Source organism: Mastomys coucha, unplaced genomic scaffold (assembly GCF_008632895.1).
Source record: "Mastomys coucha isolate ucsf_1 unplaced genomic scaffold, UCSF_Mcou_1 pScaffold13, whole genome shotgun sequence".
NCBI classification, from domain to species: domain Eukaryota; kingdom Metazoa; phylum Chordata; class Mammalia; order Rodentia; family Muridae; genus Mastomys; species Mastomys coucha.
This window is the reverse complement of record NW_022196895.1, coordinates 69,365,565-69,385,547: the sequence shown is the minus strand read 5'-3', so window position 1 is coordinate 69,385,547 and position 19,983 is coordinate 69,365,565. Positions and strand designations below refer to the sequence as shown.

Genomic DNA, 19,983 nt, shown 5'->3' with positions numbered 1-19,983 from the left:
TTAAAAAAAAAAAAACAACAAAAAAAAACAAAACACAACTTAACAGTAAAGCATGACTGTGCTCGCCGCGGCAGCATATATACTAAACAGTAAAGGACGACATCCTCCTCGTCCCCCCAAGTCCATGCAACACTGCTAGAGATGGAGATGTGCTTGTCTGCCATTCACTCTTTTGGAAGGGTGGGAACCTCTCCTGGGAGGTCACAACTCAGAAGTCTAGTTCTCTCTCTCATCCACACATTGAGAAGATGTACAAAATAGTCTATAGATAAAATATAAACCTGTAAGGTTGAGTTTTATAATACTAACAAAATTTTACTTTGCAAAGATAAATTTGTGGCAAGAAAAATACTAACACAGTGGCAAAGCCAGAGATAAGGTCATGTGATGTAGTCCAGGAATTTTAATTTTCACATACTCTACAAATTTTACTTGATTTATTTTATTGCTTTAACATGACTCTTTTATAAAATTCTATTGACAATAATGTTCATGGCTAGTGAGTGGCTATCTTTCTTCAGCTCCTAGTTAAATTCTGGGGAGACAACCACAAAAGCAGGATTAAAAAAAGTAATGTAAAATAATTTTTGCTGATTGTAAAGTTCTTGATCGATTTAGAAAAAAACTCAAATATTGAGGACTCATGGAAAATGGCTAGAGGAACACCAGATCTAAACCCAAACTAGAAGCTTTGGTCCCAACCTCCAACTGTACCTAAGTTAAAATAAAACATGGGAGACATTATTGGCTTAAATCTCTGGATTTAAAAAGCAGATTCTTAGAATGAATTTTTTCTCATGACTACATCATACAATTATTTCCTCAAAAACATAAAGGAGGTGCAACTGAAGATAGTAACCGCAATTTGGGCTGGCCTTTTTCTTTAAGCCCTCTGTTCCCTTCTTGTCCAACAAATCTCTAGTGGTTAAGCTAAAACTAAGGCTTTTTAGATACATCATCTTGAGCCTACATGCCTTCAATACACACATAACTCCAAATGTCTGCAGCATCCCCTTACAGCAGTTATTTCTTGTTATTTTCTCTCTAGTAAGATGATGCTTTCTCAATATAGCATGGGTTATAATATATGATCACTTCTTTGCATAGGTATTTCAGCTGGTTCCTGAATTTCTACTTTTACTCCACAGCCATTTTTCCACTCTTTTAAACTGTCATATCCTTCACCCTATAGCATGTTCCTGCTCCCCCATTTCCATCACTACTACTCTCTCTAACTGTAGCTGTTTTGCTCAACTCCTAATTACTGTCTAGTTTTGGTTTAGGTCCCTGTCCTCAATGATGCCCCTTCTCTCCTATGGCTATATGACTGCCCTCATGTCTTACAGAGTTGCCATGGAACATTTATGGAAGGGAGGTTGCTAATTTTCAGTATTAGAACATTGAGGCTTTGTTATATGTTATTTTGGGCCCTTTAATCCTTAGCGTTCAAGACTTCCATCTTCTGGTCCCATATTGCTAATCTTCTCCATAGTGAAAGGACTAGAACTTAATTTTAATTTCTTTCTTTGTGTGTGTGTGTGTGTGTGTGTGGTGTATAGTGCTAGGGAATGAACACAAGGGTCTACTGCATGTTTAAATATTAAAATTTAAATATCACGGCATATTTAAAGCAACTTAACCTACCATGGAACTTTTGAATCATAACCACAAACTGATCGATCCTACTCCTCCTTCCATCAAACCGTAGAAGTTACAAAGAAACAGCCTTTTCACTGTGGGTTTTAGGTATATTATCATGAAAACCCAGATTCAGGTTCTCTGAAAACAAAATGTATTCAAGCATCAAGATGAAGCAATTCTTCCTCAAAAAGTGTTTTCCTTATTTTTTTCCTTCATTTTATACTTTCAGAAATCTTACTGTTAGTTACATAGTTTAAAAGGACAAGTAGAATTTAAGAACTATATTACTAGGTAAAGAGAATCTTAAGAGAAGCATTTAGTTCAGTGGGGCTATCAGGAGGGTGTTCTATCAAGAAACCACAAGTAAAATTTACACTACTGTGAAACATGAAACCTTTTCTAAGACTCTATGTACAATCAACTACATTAAAGTAAAGTGGGTATTGGGTACTTTTGAGTAAAAGATGAGTTCGATTTGTTTTTACTTTGCAATAAAATGAACTACATGATCACAGCAAATCTTTTGTCTCTCTACACAGTCAAATCTTCCTCATAGTAGGTGCTACAGGGGGTGGGAGTCAGCTAAGAACCGAGATCACATTCATTGGATAGCGTGCAATGACACAAATACCTAAGAAAATCTGAAAGGTAAAATACTAACTGGTTATATTCTATACCAGAGTATCATTTAGTCACAAGATCTACACTCTGAGCTACAGCTTTTTAAGAAGGCAGCCTCCTAAAATCTCACTCTTGGGGTGCAGACATGCCTTAGCAGCTAAGAGCCCTTTGATGTACAATCATGAAGATCAAATCTCTAGTGCCACGTGAAAAGCCACCACAGGTTTACTTGTAACCCCAGTGCTAATAGGAGAGATGATATCTAAATAAGGCTCCTGCACACACACACAAACTGAAGAACAAACAAACAAACTCCCAACTCATTCCTAATAACAGGCAGCCATGGTTCATTCAGCAGAAAAGCATGGGCAATTAAGGGCAAAGTATTATTAAGAGTTTCGGCTTATCTCCTTTCCATGTTTACTAGCATCTACCAACAGATTAAGACACCTTTCTAAACTACTGTGGAGAGCTGGGAGCATAGAAGAAGGCCGCTGGGCTCAATCTTTAGCACCACACTACTCTGTACCACACAACATACTATGTCCCCCACCCCAACCAAACCAATCAACCAAAACCCCACTGAGACAGTAATTTAAGTAACTGTCAGTTCTAGTTTACAGGTACATAGAACACTTATTTGACCCTATGGGCAGTATTAAAAAACAGGTATTTAATGCATGGAAAGACAGGATATATTAGCTTTGAATCATTTCTGAGATAGAAAGGCCAGGCATCTTACCACAAAGGGTAATAATAATAATGTACTTTGGATTTTCAGAGCAGGGGAAGGAGGTTTTCTTTCTTTTTTATTTAAAAAGACAGTAAAAACGAAGTCTTTAAAGCCACTGCCCTTCCCACCCTCAAACGAACAAAAACAAACACCTCAGAGGCAAACACTTCTCTTCCAAATTTTATAGTAGTTCAATATAGAGTAAGACTATAAGAAACCTCACTTATCACAACATGGCTTCTTTATGCTGATTGTGAAGGTGCAGACTACTTGAATAGGTAGTTTTCAAAGGCGGCATTAACTTAAGGAGAAGTAACAAATTTGTTCTATTATCTCTTTGGAGGTAAAGAGGTAAAGAAAGAGTCTAAGGAGTACTGAAGATTGAAGTTGTTTGAAATTCTGATCCTTTAAGAAGGTAATTCCAGGATGACAGTGGGGCACTGATAAATTGTGGTGTATTCAAAAGTAATTGCTACATGGCAAAATGCATGAAAAGTAGCTAAAAAATTTAAATGCTTCCAACCCATCTTATAAGCTAATTTTTCTTACATATTTCTCCACTATAAATTAAAACACTAAACCCTAAGAGACAAACAGGTAAAAGAAACAGCTTACAGCAGAGCATTGCTTTGAAGGTGGAAGTCCTTATTTCTTCAGTAACTGAGCTACTTTTCCTATCTACAGCTGTTAATGTCAACATTTGAAGACCACACGCACAAGTGGGATGATGAGCACATATCTAGCTGGTGGGCAGTTTGTATCCCAAAATTATCCTATGCACCTATAATCCCATTTGTAGAGGTGATCCTCAAGTAATACTGATATAAGCACAAGATACTCTCCGTATTCTATTACTCACTGTTGGGTAAGCATGAGGCTAAGACAGCTGTGGAATGGAATATAACGTATTTGTAAAACTAGTTGATTTGGAGGGACAGGGACTTACGTTTCACTGTATACTCAAATCAAATAATTATGATTAGAATTTATGATTATTTTAATACTTTTGTTTAAGTAAGACTTTGGTTAGAATTGCTAATTATTTTTAAATTACAGCAGCAGGATAAATGATTTCATAACCTGTTTTGCAACTCTCAAATATACAAACTACTATTTGTTTTCATATAGCTATAGATAAAGCCAACATGTATCAAAGTTTTATAGAAGGTAGTTTCAGGGCAGAAATCTGGATCAGTTTTAGGCTCAAGAACTAAAGAACTAACAAATTTCAGAGCTGTAACCCAAGTTAATTTGAAGTAAATTCCCTGAAATAAAGCCTACAGTTTACCTAGTTGACATATGAACCCATTTTCCCTTTCTATTATTATTGCAAGGGCTGTTTCAGGCTAAAACCTTGCAACTTGTCCTCTCCCTCCTTGGTATATGCAAGACATTCTATCTTGATTCTCAAGGTCAAGAGACGTCTTCTAAAGAAAGGGCGGCTCTCTTGTGGGGACTGGAGTTGGAAGGAAGAGGAGGAAACTCAGTTTTCAAACCATGAGCTGAAGTAAACTTTGTTGTGTTGTAGGTACCATTTAAAAACTAATCAATAAAACCCTGATTCTTGTATATTCCCAGTGTTTCAGTGGAACATGTAGTATGATGGGCTGCAATATAAAATATTCTTTTTGTCATGGGTTGCCATTATTACATTTGGTTGTTTTGAAGATCACCTTCTAGTTTCAAGAAGTATGAGATGATGTATTTTCAACAAAGAACTGGTGTGAAATGGAAGGGGAGAGTCACCAAAAGGAGCTGAGCTAAAGATTCCATTTGCAGAAGACTACTCTATGGTCATATAGTCTAACTTTTAGAGGCCAGAGCCTAAATATATCTATGAAGATGAATTTTAAAAGTGAATTTTTTTCTAGTTATCTGAAAGATATTGTAGATATCTACAGCAAGACTGTACAAAGACTGTTTGCTTCTCTTCTTAAACCGGTGGTCTAAATAAGATGGTGATAGAAAAGAACAGATGGCCCATCTATATATTTTCCAGTTGAAAAAAGAAGAAAAAAAGGCATTACAGGGGGGTGGGAAGATAGCTCAGTCAGTAAGGCACTTGTTATACAGCATGAGGACGTGAATGAGGTAGATCCCCAGTAAAAAAAAACAAGCATGGTGGCATGCATGTTTAATTGTAGTGCCTGGAGAGGCAGAGACTGGAGGATGGCTGGCGTTTGTTGGGCAGTCAAAAGAGAGACTGGCCCAAAGTTCTCAAAAAATAAGGTGGATGGTTCCTGAGACATACCCCAATACTTGATGTGACCTCCAGACACCTGCACAGAAGAGAAAAGTAGTGTATGATAAAGAATTGAACCACTGTTTATGGACTACTGATGGAGTCTATAGTTAATAAAAATGAAACTACTATGAGTTGCATATCCTTCCCTCAAAGAAGGTATGGTCAATACATTTGTAGGCAGCATGGTAAGTGGAAATTTGTTTCTGTTGGAGCATTCTAGTACTCAGCCCGGCCTAGCCTCAAACTCTCAGCCACTGGAGTGTTTTGGTAGGTGTGTGCCACATGCTCTGCCTGAATACAGAATTCTAAGATGATTCTCTGCCTCAAGATTTATGGCCTTTTGGCTATGTGCAGTGGTTCATACCTTTAATCTTAACATTTTAGAAGCAGAGACAGGTGGTTTTTTGAGTTTGAGGCCAGCTTGGACTATATAACAAGTTCTAGGCCAGTTAGGAGAGAACATTCCTGCCTGGAGTTAAACACAAATTTAGGTACTCGTGAAGAGAGATTTTAGAGATGTAATTATGCCTTAAATCAGCTTAATTTTGTTGTTTTTCTGAGCCAGAGGCTCTTTCTCTATAGCTCTGACTGTCCTGGAACTCACTATGTAGACCAGATAGAAACTCTGCTTTCAGAATGCTAGGATTAAAGGCATGTACTACCAAACCTGACTCAGTTCACTTTTAAATGGAGAGATTATTCTGATTACCAGGGAGGTTCTGATGTAATCTTGAGTTCTTTGAAAAGTTTTTCCATCTTGTTTTAGACAAGTTAGAAATGAGTTCATCTCGAAGAAAGCAAACTATCATGTGTGAATTGCCTATGGTGATGATGGCAAGGAACTGTACTCTGGAACTGAAACCTGGAAGATAGACCCCTATTTTCCAACTAAATCCTGCCAGCAACTTTGGGTAGAAGAAGATATGTACCCCATATGAGGATACTACACCTCTGGCTAAGCATCTTAATTAAGAGAAGCAAGAGACACCACACACAGATTTTGACCTACAGAAACTGAGATAATAAATTTGCATTGTTTTACGCAACTAAAGTAATGATAATGATTTTGCAGCTACAGAGCCCAATAAAGTCCTTAAGTCTTTTAAGAGTTTTATCTCTGCCCTGTGAGAACTAATAAAAATGACTGTACAAAATACTAGTATTCTACAAGACATTGTGAAAGAGAGAACTAAGCAGTAGCTTTATATAATCCTGTATTAATAAGTTTTGTTTTTAGTTCAATTACAGATCAGATTCTTTGACTTGCTTTAGTTCCCCCATCTCCCCTTCATATATGTGTGTGTGTACATCATATGTCCCCCATCTCCCCTTCATATATGTGTGTGTACACATCATTTTTGACCTTCTTCTCTTAAGACTGGGTCTCAGTGAACCAGGAGTTAGGCTGGTGGCCAAGCTGAACTTTTTGTGAGTGTTGGGGTTTATTCAGGTCCTTATGTTTACACAGCAGGAGCTCTTACCCACTAAGCCACCTTTCTAGCTCTGCTATAGTTTTCCAGCGCTACCACTAATTACCATATATCTGTCTGTCTGTCTAATAACAGAACGCTCACATCAAGGTTAAAATAAAAGCAGTAGTAGGACTTGCTTCTTGGAATCTCTAAGGAGGTTATGTTTCCTTGCAGATTTAGGTTGGTGGCAGAATTCACGTGTTTATAGTTCTAGAACCATCTACATTCCTTGGCTTTTAACTCTTCTCTGTCTTCAGAACCAGCAGTCAAGCTTCTCATCTCTCTTCCTTAGCCTGAGCTCAAACCTAGCTGGGAAGTTTTCTGCTTTTAGGTATTCATGTGATCACAAGTGGGCTTACCAGATAACCCTAGATATCCTTCACATAGGTAAGCCTTAAGCACACTTGCAACATGCCTATTGAATAAAACACTTCAATTGTTTCTTTTGTGGTGATGGGGGGTTAGGGTTAAAAATCTTTGGATGTGTGGGGTTATTCTACTAATTATATCAATCCTTCCTTTCTTTCAAGCTCCCACCTTTTGAAAGATGTTATTGGTTCATTAGAATTTTAAACCCAATTTAGGAATAGTAATCAAATGGCCTTTGTCTAGGAGAGGTTTAGAGATTTATAAAAACATTGAAAAAAGTGTTATTGATCAAATAGAAAAAACATAAGTTAAGTATTTCTAAGAACACTTATTAATGCGGCTCTATATAAAGGTGAGGTTTAGTGGAAGAACTGTCCCTTCTGGATCTGTCTGAAGGGCTATGTCAGTCAAGGTGTTTCTACCTAAGTCACTTCTTGGACTCCAAGAGCATTTTACTAATCCTGAACTTTAGATAAGCTTAATGACTGAGTTTATCCATTCAAATGTCATCCCCCCCCCCCAAAAAAAAGTAGAGGGCTTACTTCCAGCAGAATAAGAAACAGTCATTTCTGATTTCAAGGAGTTCATGTCCAAGAGATGCAATTAATAGTTACTTTAAGGAACAAATATTTAAGGAACGGGCTTACAAAGAGCAGTGGGAGCACACAAAAGGATTATCCCTTTAAAGAGCCAGGAGATTAATGGTGAAGAGCTTGCTACACCTGCAAGAGAACCTCAATTAGGATCCTTGAGGCTACCTAGCAAGCTAATCTAGATGAATCAGTGAGCTCCAGGTTCAACGAGAGATCTTGCCTCAAAAGATAAGGTAGAAAGGCGAAAGATTTATACGATCTGAAGAGAAACCAGGTAGTAGCCGGGCGGTGCACTTGGGGGGCAGAGGCAGGCGGATTTCTGAGTTCGAGGCCAGCATGGTCTACAGAGTGAGTTCCAGGACAGCCAGGGCAAAAAAGATAAGGTAGAGAGCGCTGAAGACAAAAACCTAACATTGACCTCAACATACAAGCACAGGCCAACTTCAAAGGCATTTTGAAGAGGCTTGAAAGAAGTTTTGTCAAGTAGGGAGGATGTGCAAAAGCAGGAAACTGGATATTAAAGCTAGTTCAGCATTTGATATCTCCAGGTGACAAGAATGGGGAGGGAGTCTCCAATGTGCGATAAGGGACTTAATCTTGTAGATACAAAAGATGTGGAGGAAGACGATTAGTTAAGGATTCCTTATCTGAAATGAAATGGTGTCACAATAATCAGCAGAAAAAAGGGGAAAATGATAGTATTAAATAAAGGCCTCCCAGAACCACTTGCATTTTGCATCTGGTGTTCCTGATCTTTTTTAAAAACAAATTTGTTGCCCGGGCAGTGGTGGTGCACGCCTTTAATCTCAGCACTTGGGAGGCAGAGGCAGGTGGATTTCTGAGTTTGAGGCCAGTCTGGTGTACAGAGTGAGTTCAAGGACAGCCAGGGATATACAAAGAAACCCTGTCTCGAAAAAGTAATAAATGAATAAATGAAAATAAATAAATGTTTCTCTTTAAAAAAAGTTTGTTTTTCAGAAATTATACTCACTGTACTTTCCAATTATTTAATAAATTAAGTGTAGTGTGCATATGTATATAGTGAGTTAAGAAAACTTAAGCTCTTAAAGACAAATCTCAAAACCATGCCCATTTTAACTTCTGGTAGTCCTCTGCAAATACTGGGAAATTATGCAGACATTCTTTACGTAAAAATGGGAAGAAGAGTTTAAACTTGAATAGCTCACATTATCTTCAAGAAAAATAGAATTCACTGGTCTTGAAGTAAATTCATTTCCCTCCTAGCATTACGTGCAAAAACTAATTATTTTCAGTCTTTCTCATCTCATAAGCATGCGCAGTTCTGTTCCATTTTTTGTTCAGATCTTTTCTTAAATAACTTGGGATACCTTCCTAGCATACATACCACTCTTTCCAACCCATTAATGCAATGGAACTTTGAAAAATAGAAACTTTGTGTATGGCTTTAAGTTTATCAAACAGGGAAGACAGCTAATGGTAAAGTGCTTGTATTGCAAACAAGAGGAACTGAGTTCAATCCTCGAATCCTACGTCGAGAGCCTGATGTGTTGATGTGCACCTGTATCTATCTCAGAGCAGATAGATCCCAGGGGTGCTGTCCATCCTGCCTAGTCTGAGCAGTTCCAGGCCAGTGAGAGACTGCATCAAGAACCAAGCTGGGGGACTGGAGAACTAGCACAATGGTTAAGAGTACTTACAGTTGTCCCAGAGGGCCCTACTTTGGTTTCTAGCACTCATAATAGTCATTTTAAAACCAACTGTAATTCCAACTCCAGAGGACTGGATGCCTTAGTGTGCGCAAGCAAACATGCAAACTACCCCTCCCCCAACTCCCACTTCTCATCTTCAACACCAAACCAAACTAGTTGTTCCTGAGGAATGACACCCATGGCTGACCTTTGGCTTTTACCAGGAAGTACATCAATATGAAACACAACCCACATACACAAACAATAGATTAACTCAGTGTCACAGCTACCACATGGAAATAATTTACGGTTTAGTTCAAATAAAATACTACTGGAATGGGCTGGAGAGATAGATGGCTCAGCGGTTAAGAGCTGGTTGCTCTTCCAGAAAACCAGCACTCACATGGCAGCTCACAACTGTGTGACTCCTGTCCAGGGGATCTGATACCCTTATACAGACATAAATGCAGTCAAAACACCAATGTACATAAAAAAGTAAAAATAACCAAAAAACCCCCACTGGGACAATCAGAGAGTGACCACACTTCACATGTGCTTATCTAGTTTTTCCTCAAGGAAGATTTAGTAAGTATGGAAAATGGAAGATTATGTGGACAAACTATCATGAATCAGTTACTGAACTTAAAAACAGGTCATGAAGCCTCTATCTACCTCTTTGCCATGTGAGGGCAATCAGTAGGATTAAAAATTTTCCCTCATTTAGTTGTTACAAAATATTGTATTAAAAAAGCTAACTCGAATGGGTTACACAGCTAAATGGTAAAGCACATGTTCGTCATGTTGGCTCATCCTAATCCTAACACACGTCACTCAGCTTTTAGAACCAATCCTCATCCCTCCCCTACTTCTTACCAACATTTCATGAGTAAACTCATCTAGTACCAGGGAGACTGAAGTAGCTTTGAAACAGTCAGGATTTGTAAAGCACTGCAGTTTTCTCAAATCTCCCTACACATTCTCACTCACTCTTCATAGCAGGGCCTTTGGGAAGGGCAAATGGGGAGCTGCAGCTTCAGTAGGAGACCCTGTCTCACAAAAATAAAAGGAAGAATTGACAGGGGAAGACATCTAAGATCCTTCTCAGGCTTTTGCAAATATGCACATCTGCATACATGGGCACACATGCATTAAACTCCTAACTCTAAAGAGAAACATTTAGATTGTAAAAGACGTTAAATGTGTTATAAACTTAAAGTTGGGACAAATGTGGAGTCAATCTTACTGGTAATCTGAAATCCAGTTTACTTCTACATGACTTTAGGGGTTCTTTCTTGACAAAGTTTAGATTATGAGCCCCATGAGATATTCTAGTTGTATACATTAACAAGTTAGAATTGTTTAAAGTTAAAAAAAGAATGATGACAAACCCTCCCCAAAGAACTGCTCAAAGCTATAGACTAGTAATTTTTTGATGTATTTTTATTATTTGTGTGTTTGCACACATTTGTGTGTACAGGGGCTCAAGTAGGCCAGAAGAGGGCGTAGGATGTCTTGTAACTGGAATACAGGCATTTGTGAGCTGACCAATGTAGGATATGAACTCTGGTCCTTGTGGACCATCTTCCCTCTCCTAAACTATTGATTCTAAAGAGAAAAGGTTCAAATATTAAGATAAGTTTTCCATACTAAAGATCTTATGTTTATAGCCTTTAGAAAATGTTAATAGAATTTTCAGAATTACCAGGCTAGGGATGTAGTTCAGTGGTAGAGAACCTTGTCTAGCATACATGGGTCGTGGGTTAGATCTCTAGCACCATTCAGAAACAAAACAACACAAATTTTAGTTGTAAAATCACTTATCTGTAAAAAATTCTCTTTTAGACTAGCTTAACCTTTTGCTAAAAGTACATACTATAAACTTAAAAATCTGGTACATTTTAGGTAAAAGACTAAAATGACAATTTTAGATTTCATCTAGAATTTGTACAGAATATAGAAGAAACATATTAACTACAAAAGTGTGTAAGTAGGGCATAGCTGGCAGGTACTTGTAGTCTACGCTACCTTAGGGTACTGTTATTACAGTACATGGAGAGGTACTGCTATTACAGTACATGGAGAGGTACTGTTATTACAGTACATGGAGAGGTACTGTTATTACAGTACATGGAGAGGTACTGTTATTACAGTACATGGGCACGGAAAGTTTGTTTGGCCAGCCTGGCAATATAGAGCACTCTGATCTAAAAAGTTCAAAAAATTTTTATCCTTATAGAATTTGTCATTGTATACTTTAAATTACTCAATGAATTTATACTAATGGCATCTCAAATTTCACCCTCATAGCACAAAGTAGGTTTGGGGCTAGTCAGAACAGAACCTGGAACAGGTTTTCTCCAAATAGGAAAAAACAGAGGCATAAAGGATTTATCCCAAGTCATAGGCAACAATGATTAAGTTAACATTAAGTTAGAGAAGGCAAAGGTGAAGTGTGATATAAAGAGGGAACACTGTTCATGACAAAATCCTTCATGTCTAACTCCAACTGCATCTGTAAGTTTCAGTAACAAATTATTATTTTAAAGCTAAGTCTTACTATTACTAGTCTTACTAAGACTACTGTGTGGTCGAATAAGGTTTTCCTTACAGCAGTGATCTGTAGTCTTCTGCTTACTAGAAAGGCAATAACCACACATTCTGAATATTTAATTTAAGAAACTTGCATTGAAGAGTCTATAGACTGAATAATAACAAAATTTCTCAAAATACATCACAGACAACTATTCAAACAGCATTATGCTGTGCATATATTTAACTTAGTTGGGCTTGGTGATTCTAGTATTAGAAAATTATTGCCTGGGACAGAAATCTGAAGTTTGACTGGAAGCAAGCCTGGATTAAAAACAAGTAGCTTGCAGGGCAGTGGTGGCACATGTCTTTAATCCCAGCTCTCGGGAGACAGAGGCAGGTGGATTTCTGAAGAGGCCAGCCTGGTCTACAGAGTGAGTTCCAGGACAGCCAGGGCTACACAGAGAAACCCTGTCTTGAAAAACCAAAAAAAAAAAAAAAAAAAAAAAAGACAAGTAGCTTAAAGGCTTAATTACCACACTGACTTTTGCAAATCTCTATATAGTAACTATGGCATCTTAAGTTAAAAGCTGAGGCTCCAGGAAGCTAGCCTAGGGCTACATAGCTAGAAGCCATCACAAAGAAAAACACTTAAAATTTCCAAAACAAAACAAATAAAAAAAAAATGGCAGTTTTAACTAAGATTTGTGTACTTATTTGGTGTTTCCTAAAATAGGACCCTCCCCCTTCTTTCTCATCTCATGCATGGTAGGTAAATGCTCTACCACTGGTCTATATCCCCAGAAACTGCAAACATATTCAGGTTTTTTTTCCCCAAAATTTTCATTTTGAGTTTAAATTACTAATAGTGAAGATAACATTGTTTAAACTGGCCTAAGCCTAGATCTCTAAGTATATAAACTATCTTTTAGAACCTTAGGTTCAACATCTGCAAAATATCTAACAGTTACACAGCACTGGAAAAATATCCAGTAGTACTTTAGCAAAGGAGTCAAAAACAACATGTCCCTGGGGGGGGGGGGGGAGGACGCTATGATTTTAGTGTTGTTCTGAAATTCTTTCTTTAGTGAAATAAATATGTACTTCTTGATGGAAAATCTATGCACAGCAAAACCAGCAAGTACTCTTTCTCCTAATCAAATGCTACTGAGAGCCTGAAACACTGGGACGGTTGCCCCACACCCAATACACACGTCACTGGAGATGAGTGGTTACCAAAACGGCTCAGTCAATGAGAAAGTTTTCTAAATGGTCTAGAGCTCAGTAGCATCTAGAGTATAAGAGTATCAGCACAAAGATAAAAAACAAAAAAACCTATTTTATTTTATTTGTTAAAATTTTTGTATGATGTACATTTTTCTTCGTAATAGATTGTTTATACAGTGATGAGTATAACTGTATAATGGGGTACAACTTTTTTGGGGGGGAACAGTATACAATTAAAAAAAAAAAACACTTTTCTAGACTTGTAAAGTTAAAAAACATATACTATCGTCTACAGCCATACCACCCTGAACGTGCCCAATCTAGTTTGATCTCGGAAGCTAAGCAGGGTCGGGCCAAAAAAAAAAAAAAAAAACAAAAACAAAAAAAAAACCACTATCAATTAAAGTTATATCAAAAGTCGCTGAAAACGAACATTTATCTGAAACTCAATTTATAGCATTTAATATTAATTGATAGTAAAGAATAGATTTAGAGTTCTAATGTAATTCTTTTTAGACTTACTAGACAGTAACAAGTGTGCAAATTATAATAAAACCTGTTGTCTTCAGTCAAACTTGTCAACTACTATTAATGTCTTGCAGGCACTACACTTAAAAATGGAGGTATTTCATATTTATAAAATGAGATCTTACAATATTTTTAGTGTGTGAACACCTGTGCATGCCCATGTGGAGGCTGAAGGTTGATATTGTATGTCTTCCTTTATGGTTCTTCACCCTGTTTTTTGAGACAGGGTCTCTTGCTGAACCTGGAGCCCAAAGGCTAGATTAGCTGTTTGCAAGTGTCCAGGATCCTCCTAGGCTGGTCTCACAGAGCTAGGATTATAGCTATATGGCACCAGATCTAGCTTTTTACGTGGATGCTACAGTTTCAGTTCAGAACTTCTTGCTTGTGAAGTAGGCATTTTACCTACTGAGCCATTTTCTCAGGATTATTTTGATGTCTATATTTTAAATTTTCTTTTATTATTAATATCTCTAATTCCTAATTTATCTTACTAAATATAATTAGTAAAACTTATTACAACTGTTAGTTTTACAATAAATACAACACTTAAAAAACACAACAACAGTAATAAGACCAACTTAACATGTACAAAAGGACATATGCTCCTGGGAGTAAAATAGGAGGTCAAACTGGTCCATGGAGAGGAAGGATGAAGAGATAGCTCAGGTTAAGAGGACCTGAGTTCAGTTCCCAGCATCCACATCAGGCGGCTTGTGCTTTCAACTCCAACTTCAGGGGTATCTGACTCTCTAGTCTCAGGAGGCTCCTGCACTCACATACACATACAGATACAGAATTTAAAAAGAAACAGGGCCTTGGGGATGGAAAGATAGTTCAAACATTTAGTAACACTCACTTGTGACTCTTGCAGAGTCTGGGTTTGTTTCTCAGCACCATATGGCTGCATATAATCATTTGTAACTTCAGTGCCAAGGGACCCTAACCCTAACCCCCTCACCCCCTTCTGACCTCTCTGGGCACCAGGCACCCATAATACATGAAGGCAAACACTCATATGCATAAAACTTTTTAAAAGGGGGGAAGGGTTGTCTGGGGTTAGGTATAGAGGTTCATGTTTGTGAGCCCAGCAGCCAGGCTACTCAATGAAAACCTGTCTCACTGACAAAAACAAAGTGAGAGCAATGTGTTTTGTTTTGACAAAGGGAACCAGAGGCTATCAAGGGCTGCCAGCACTTTGCTAAACTGTATGTAATGACTCAGATTTCCATTTGTCCTATACTCTTTGCTTCAGAGCTGAAGTCAGGAATGTCTCCATCTGTGACATAATTATTTCCAAAACTAATTAAGAGATGTTAAAGAGAAAATTATGACTTCAGGTAATGAATGAGATGACAGGAATGGTTAATTCTTAAGGATGAACATTTAGGTCCTCCAAAACAAACAAAAAACTCCAACCCCCAACTCACTTTTTAAAAAACTCACTTAGGACAGGTACTCCCACCAAGAAGTTTTTGCATAGTAAAAGGATGTGACTATTAGAAGTCACTTAGTTCTCTATAGGAGTGAGCAAATACAGGTTTTATTACCATGCTACTGGGGTGTGGAGATGGCAAAGGGGTCAATGATCCACTAGTTGGAATGGTTCAGAACAGGAAAAGGGCAAGCCTTTCTGCTCTTAAGATAAGATAGAGGCAGATGACACACTATCAACAGCACCACCAACCCAACCCTAGGAAGCAGTGAGTACCAGACAGTCAGCAGTTGTTCCATGTTCTAAGACAGAGACTCACACTTCCTTACTAACCAATAAGCACAGCTCAAGAAGAAAAACTGAGACAATTATCATGTAACATCACAAAATAAAAGCTTGCCATTTCAATGTATATAAACACTACCAATTTACAGTCAAGGTGCTTAAGAACGTAAAGGACAAAAGTTCATGTTAAACTAAATCTACCAAGATATAGTACCTTGTCATGTGGTAAAACTAGCAAGCAAACGTCGTTTTCTCCTTTGCTTTGGCAGGCAAACACACGAACACTGTGTGTTGTTTTCCCTGTATGCCGTTCAAATCTCTACATTGCAAAGCCTCAACAACCACTTTCCAGGCCATGTCCAACCCCCCCCCCCCCTTACCATACACTAATCGGTAGTGAGATCTGGGTGATTTTCCAACCACCACCTAGCAGGTCTCCTCCACACTTTCCTCCCCTCGCTCAATACTTGCATCTTTGTTTGCTAAGTTGCCTTCTCTACGGGTCATGTTCTTGTGTGTAAGATTGTTTGCTTTCATGTAATTACTTGTGGGTCATTTTATTAAATGGTTAGTTTTTAATAAAGAGCAGAAATTCTGTATAAATCAACCAGTTTTTCAGCTTACTTTTCATAAACTCATTATCCAGCAAAATCAAGCACTCAATGATATTAAATGAAAAGGCACCTCATTATGGATCTACAAATAAAATGCATTTTTATTTCATGTACATAAAAAAGAGTTTCTTCATGAGCTATTATCCTGATCAGCTCCTACTGGCAAGTGAGACATGTGAACCTGATTAGTTAAACAGTCTGAAACAAGCTACTTTTTTTCTGTCCAGGTATCATATAGGCTTTTCTTATCAAAATCCTAGCAAAGAGAGCCAGCTCTTACGTGTGAACTCACCAACCTCTTATTTATGTGTACTTTAGACCACTTGGGAAAATGAGATCATTTCACCAGCAGTGCCATCGTGTCTGTTTGACCTCAACAAGAGGCAAGTATCAACCATGTTTGTATTACGGCAGCAGCAGGTAGCAAAAAGGGGCAAAAACTACAGGGAAGCAAACAGAACCTTCCCTAAAAATGTCGGATACCGAGGTACTCTGTGCATCCCCTTCCCCCACCTCCACAAACCTACTCCTGGAATCTGAGACATAGGTCCTTTGTCTGAACAATGTGGGAGGAGTCTGTCTGCAGAACGGGTGTGCTAGCAAGTGAAGAAAATTTATCGAAAACTGCACAAACGCATGAAGTTCCTTAATTACCTAAATGTCCAGTTTTCCTTCCACGGTACAAGCTAAAGTGTTCTAAAAGACTGACACACGATCGCTTTTTGAGAAGAGAAATGAGAACACGGAGTACCTAAGACCCACAGAGTTGGGGTGCCCTTCTAAAGCCAAGTTTCTGAATAGCGGAGGGAGGAGGTGATCCTGCCACTCGAACATCTCTTCCCTCTCGAATAAGCTTTTTTTGCACATGTCTCCATGTCCGTCCATTTCTCATCTGCACAAGCAGTCCGAAGGCAGGCTGACTGCTTTCGCAGGCCGCTCGGCTACACAAACTTCCAATCTCGAAGCTCGGAAGCGAGACCGTAACCCACAACTTCTGACCTGGCCTTCCCACCTTACTGAGGTCTCTGGGGCCGCGCCAGCCTGGTGTTCCACGAATACACCGATCCCCGTGAACACGACCAGACTGGGTGGCCCGAGAAACTTAACACTTCTTGTCCGGCTGAAGGAGCGGAACTGCTTGGCTTGGGGTTTCGCAAGGTGACCCGTCCCCTTCTCGGCGACCCTCGGTTCATCCCAGACCCCTTCTAGGTGGACTTGGGGGGGACTCTCCGGGTTCACTCTTCCGCCGCACGCTCTTTTTTTTTTTTCCTCTTACCCCGTCTCCCACCCACGCCCAGGGCCGTGCCCAGACAGACCTCGGCGCACTCACCCTGGCGTCCGACAATCTCCGCGACGTGCTCGGAACTGGGTACCGGGACGCACTCGGTGGTGTTGACGCTCTTCCTTCTCAACAGGGCCGCTTGCTCTCCATTCAGGGCGGCAGCAGCGGCGGCCCCGCCGCCGCCGCCGGGGCCGTAGGCGTGGGACAGCATCGCCGCCATCATGCCCTGGGCATCGTCCCCTCCGTACAGCACCCCCGCCGCCGCGGCCGCCGCCGCCTCCCGGGCATCGAAGCCCGCGGCCGGCAGCAGCACCGACCCCAGGGGCCCGCCCGGGATCGGCTGAGTCTGGGAGGCGGTGGCCGCGGGCGGCGACAGCAGCAGCAGCGACGGCCGGTCCTCCTCCTCAGCCTCCTCCAGCTCCTCCTCCTCCAGCAGTTCTCCGTCCAGCTCTGCTTCCTCCCCCTCCTCCTCTTCGTCCACCTCCAGCTCCGCCGGCTCGGAGGTCGCGAGGCGGCCCGGCGGAGCGGGCTCCTCCGGAGCCAGCCCGGCCGCCCGCCGGGCCTGGCACTGCGCCGCCGCCGCCGCGGTCCTGAGCGCCGGGGCGCCGGGCTCCGCCGGGCTCGGGTCGTCTAGGCCTAGCGCGGCCAGGCGTTCCCTCAGCAGCAGCCCGTCCCCCTCGAGCTCCGGGCCTCCCGCGGGCGGCGGCAGCGGAGGCGGCTGCGGCAGGGGGGCCGGGGCCGCCGCCAGGGCCAGGGCCGCGGAGCTGCCGCTCGGCATCGCGGCGGCGCGCTGTCAATGGCGGCGGCGGCGGCGGCGGGCGCGTCAGGCGCGGCGAGCGGCGGGCCCCATGGCGGACAGGGCCCCGGCCCTGCTCAGCGCGCAAACACCTTTCCTCGGGGGAGGCGGCGGCGGCGGCGGCGGCGCCCGCGCCCCGGGCTGAGGAGCGCCAGGGCCGCCTGAGCGCGCGAGGGCGGGGTGGAGGGGCCGGGGACGGAGCCGAGGTAGGGAACTAGGAGGGTGGGTGGGGACAGCCGCGGCTCCCCTCTCAGGGTTTCTTTTGTTTCATGGCCTTAACCAGCCCCCGGTGCGCGCGGCGGCGGCGGTGGTGGTGGCGGCGGCGGCGGCGGCGGCGACGCCCCACGCCGCTCTCCGAATGAAGCCGGCGCGCTCTGATTGGCTGCTTTTAATCTCCGAGAGCCCGCCCTCTCGTCCCCGCAGCCTTCTCGCTCCTTGCCCTCGGCCCCACCCCCGCCCTCTTCTCGGGCCCCGCCCCGCCGTGCCCCGGACCGTTCTGATTGGATGACGAGAAAGAGCCGGTCTTCGAAGCCGGCTTCTTCCGCCCCTCCCTCCGCCCCGCCCTCCTCTTCCGCCCCCCCGCCCCCTAGTGCGCGCGAGGGGAGCAACTGGATTGTTCGATTCACACGTCACTCTCTGTGACGTACCCAGGTGCCTGGGGAACGGGGCGGGACGAAGGCGCCAGCCCGGGAGCGGAGGGGGCGGAGCGGGACTTTGCGCAGGCGCGTGTGGCTCCAGCGCAGACTCCGGGAGTTTTCTTTTTCTTTTTCTTTTTTTTTTTTCCCCTGCTGCTTCCTCTCCGTGGTCAGCCTGGGGCGGTGTTAGGGAAGGCGCGGAGTGAGAAGCCGGGCTGCAGGCATGGGCTGCTGGGCGGTGTGCGGAAGCGACTGCCTTTTCGGGCTTGCTAGCCGTCGGGGGCGGAGCCGGAGTGCCAGCCTAGCCACTCGCGGGGGTGGTTTCCTGAGCCGCGTGGCTCCTGGGCCTTCTTTTCCCGGGACTGCACCTCCTCAAACTTCTCTCGCGGCGCTGGTTCCTTAGTCTGGGGCCCGGAGAGCTGAATTTTAAGTCCTCGGGGCTTTTGAAAGGCAATGAGTTGGGATTGTCCTGTTCTTTAACCCAAGCCCTACCCTTCCCTTTAGTACCAGCTAGGCCTTTTCTGGATAGCCGAGACCTCCCGCGTGCTTTAAGGGAGAGAGTTCAAGTAACAGTGGAACTGTAAAGTTTCTAGTGCCCCCATTATTAATATAACACCTACTTCACTGCGTCCCAAATACTGTCATTTTGACATGTAAGCGACGTAATGCTACAATCAGCATTTTTTCCCCTCATACTACCTCTTCCAGAGCATTTTCCACCTATAGCATATGTCGATTCAATTCACTTCACACCAGCCACGTTTCAAGTACGTTTTGCCACGAAAAACTCTAGCTCTCTTGAGGTTTGAAGTGTACCTTCATCTCTCCCACTGTATTGGATTCATTCTCTAGATCGTGTGGCATACAGTTTGTGACGATACAACTGCAGGTAGTACTCTTGGCTTCTATCACCACCACAGCGGGATTAATGGCTCCCATTCACTATTTTGTGATCCAAGAGCTTTTTGCAGCCTAATCAAAAGGGCTGGAGAATTTTAACTAATACTAAACCTTCCCTGTTACCTCAAGGTTTCACGCTCTAGCTGTCCTAAATGCTCGTTTGTAGACGTAGCTGTGGAGCATGGGTTCCCAACCATGCCAGGATATAAAGGTATTATAGAAACACGGTGGCTAGGTCTGTAATGACAGCTCTCAGAGAATGAGCTCTGGACTATCTCTGGTTCTAGCTACAGGTAGGGAAATCACGTTTTTAAAGATAATGGCCACCACTTCTCACACTGACAGGAAGGGGCATAGTCTGAATATTTTGATCTAGTATACCTGTGTTAGGGGATTAGTTCTAAAAGTCAA

At 42.0% G+C, this 19,983-nt stretch overlaps 1 protein-coding gene across 1 annotated transcript in view; it reads right to left on the bottom strand.

Moving 5' to 3' along the window:
• The window catches only part of Mex3c (mex-3 RNA binding family member C), a gene marked incomplete at its 3' end in the record, with an annotated part of 20,562 nt that extends 2,060 nt beyond the window's left edge, over nt 1-18,502 (bottom strand). Inside the window, exon 1 of the mRNA XM_031366252.1 lies at nt 17,290-18,502. Coding sequence (XP_031222112.1) covers nt 17,290-18,019 — 730 coding nt within the window. The remainder of the gene's footprint in view (nt 1-17,289) is intronic.
• Between the last annotated feature and the right edge of the window lie 1,481 nt (nt 18,503-19,983).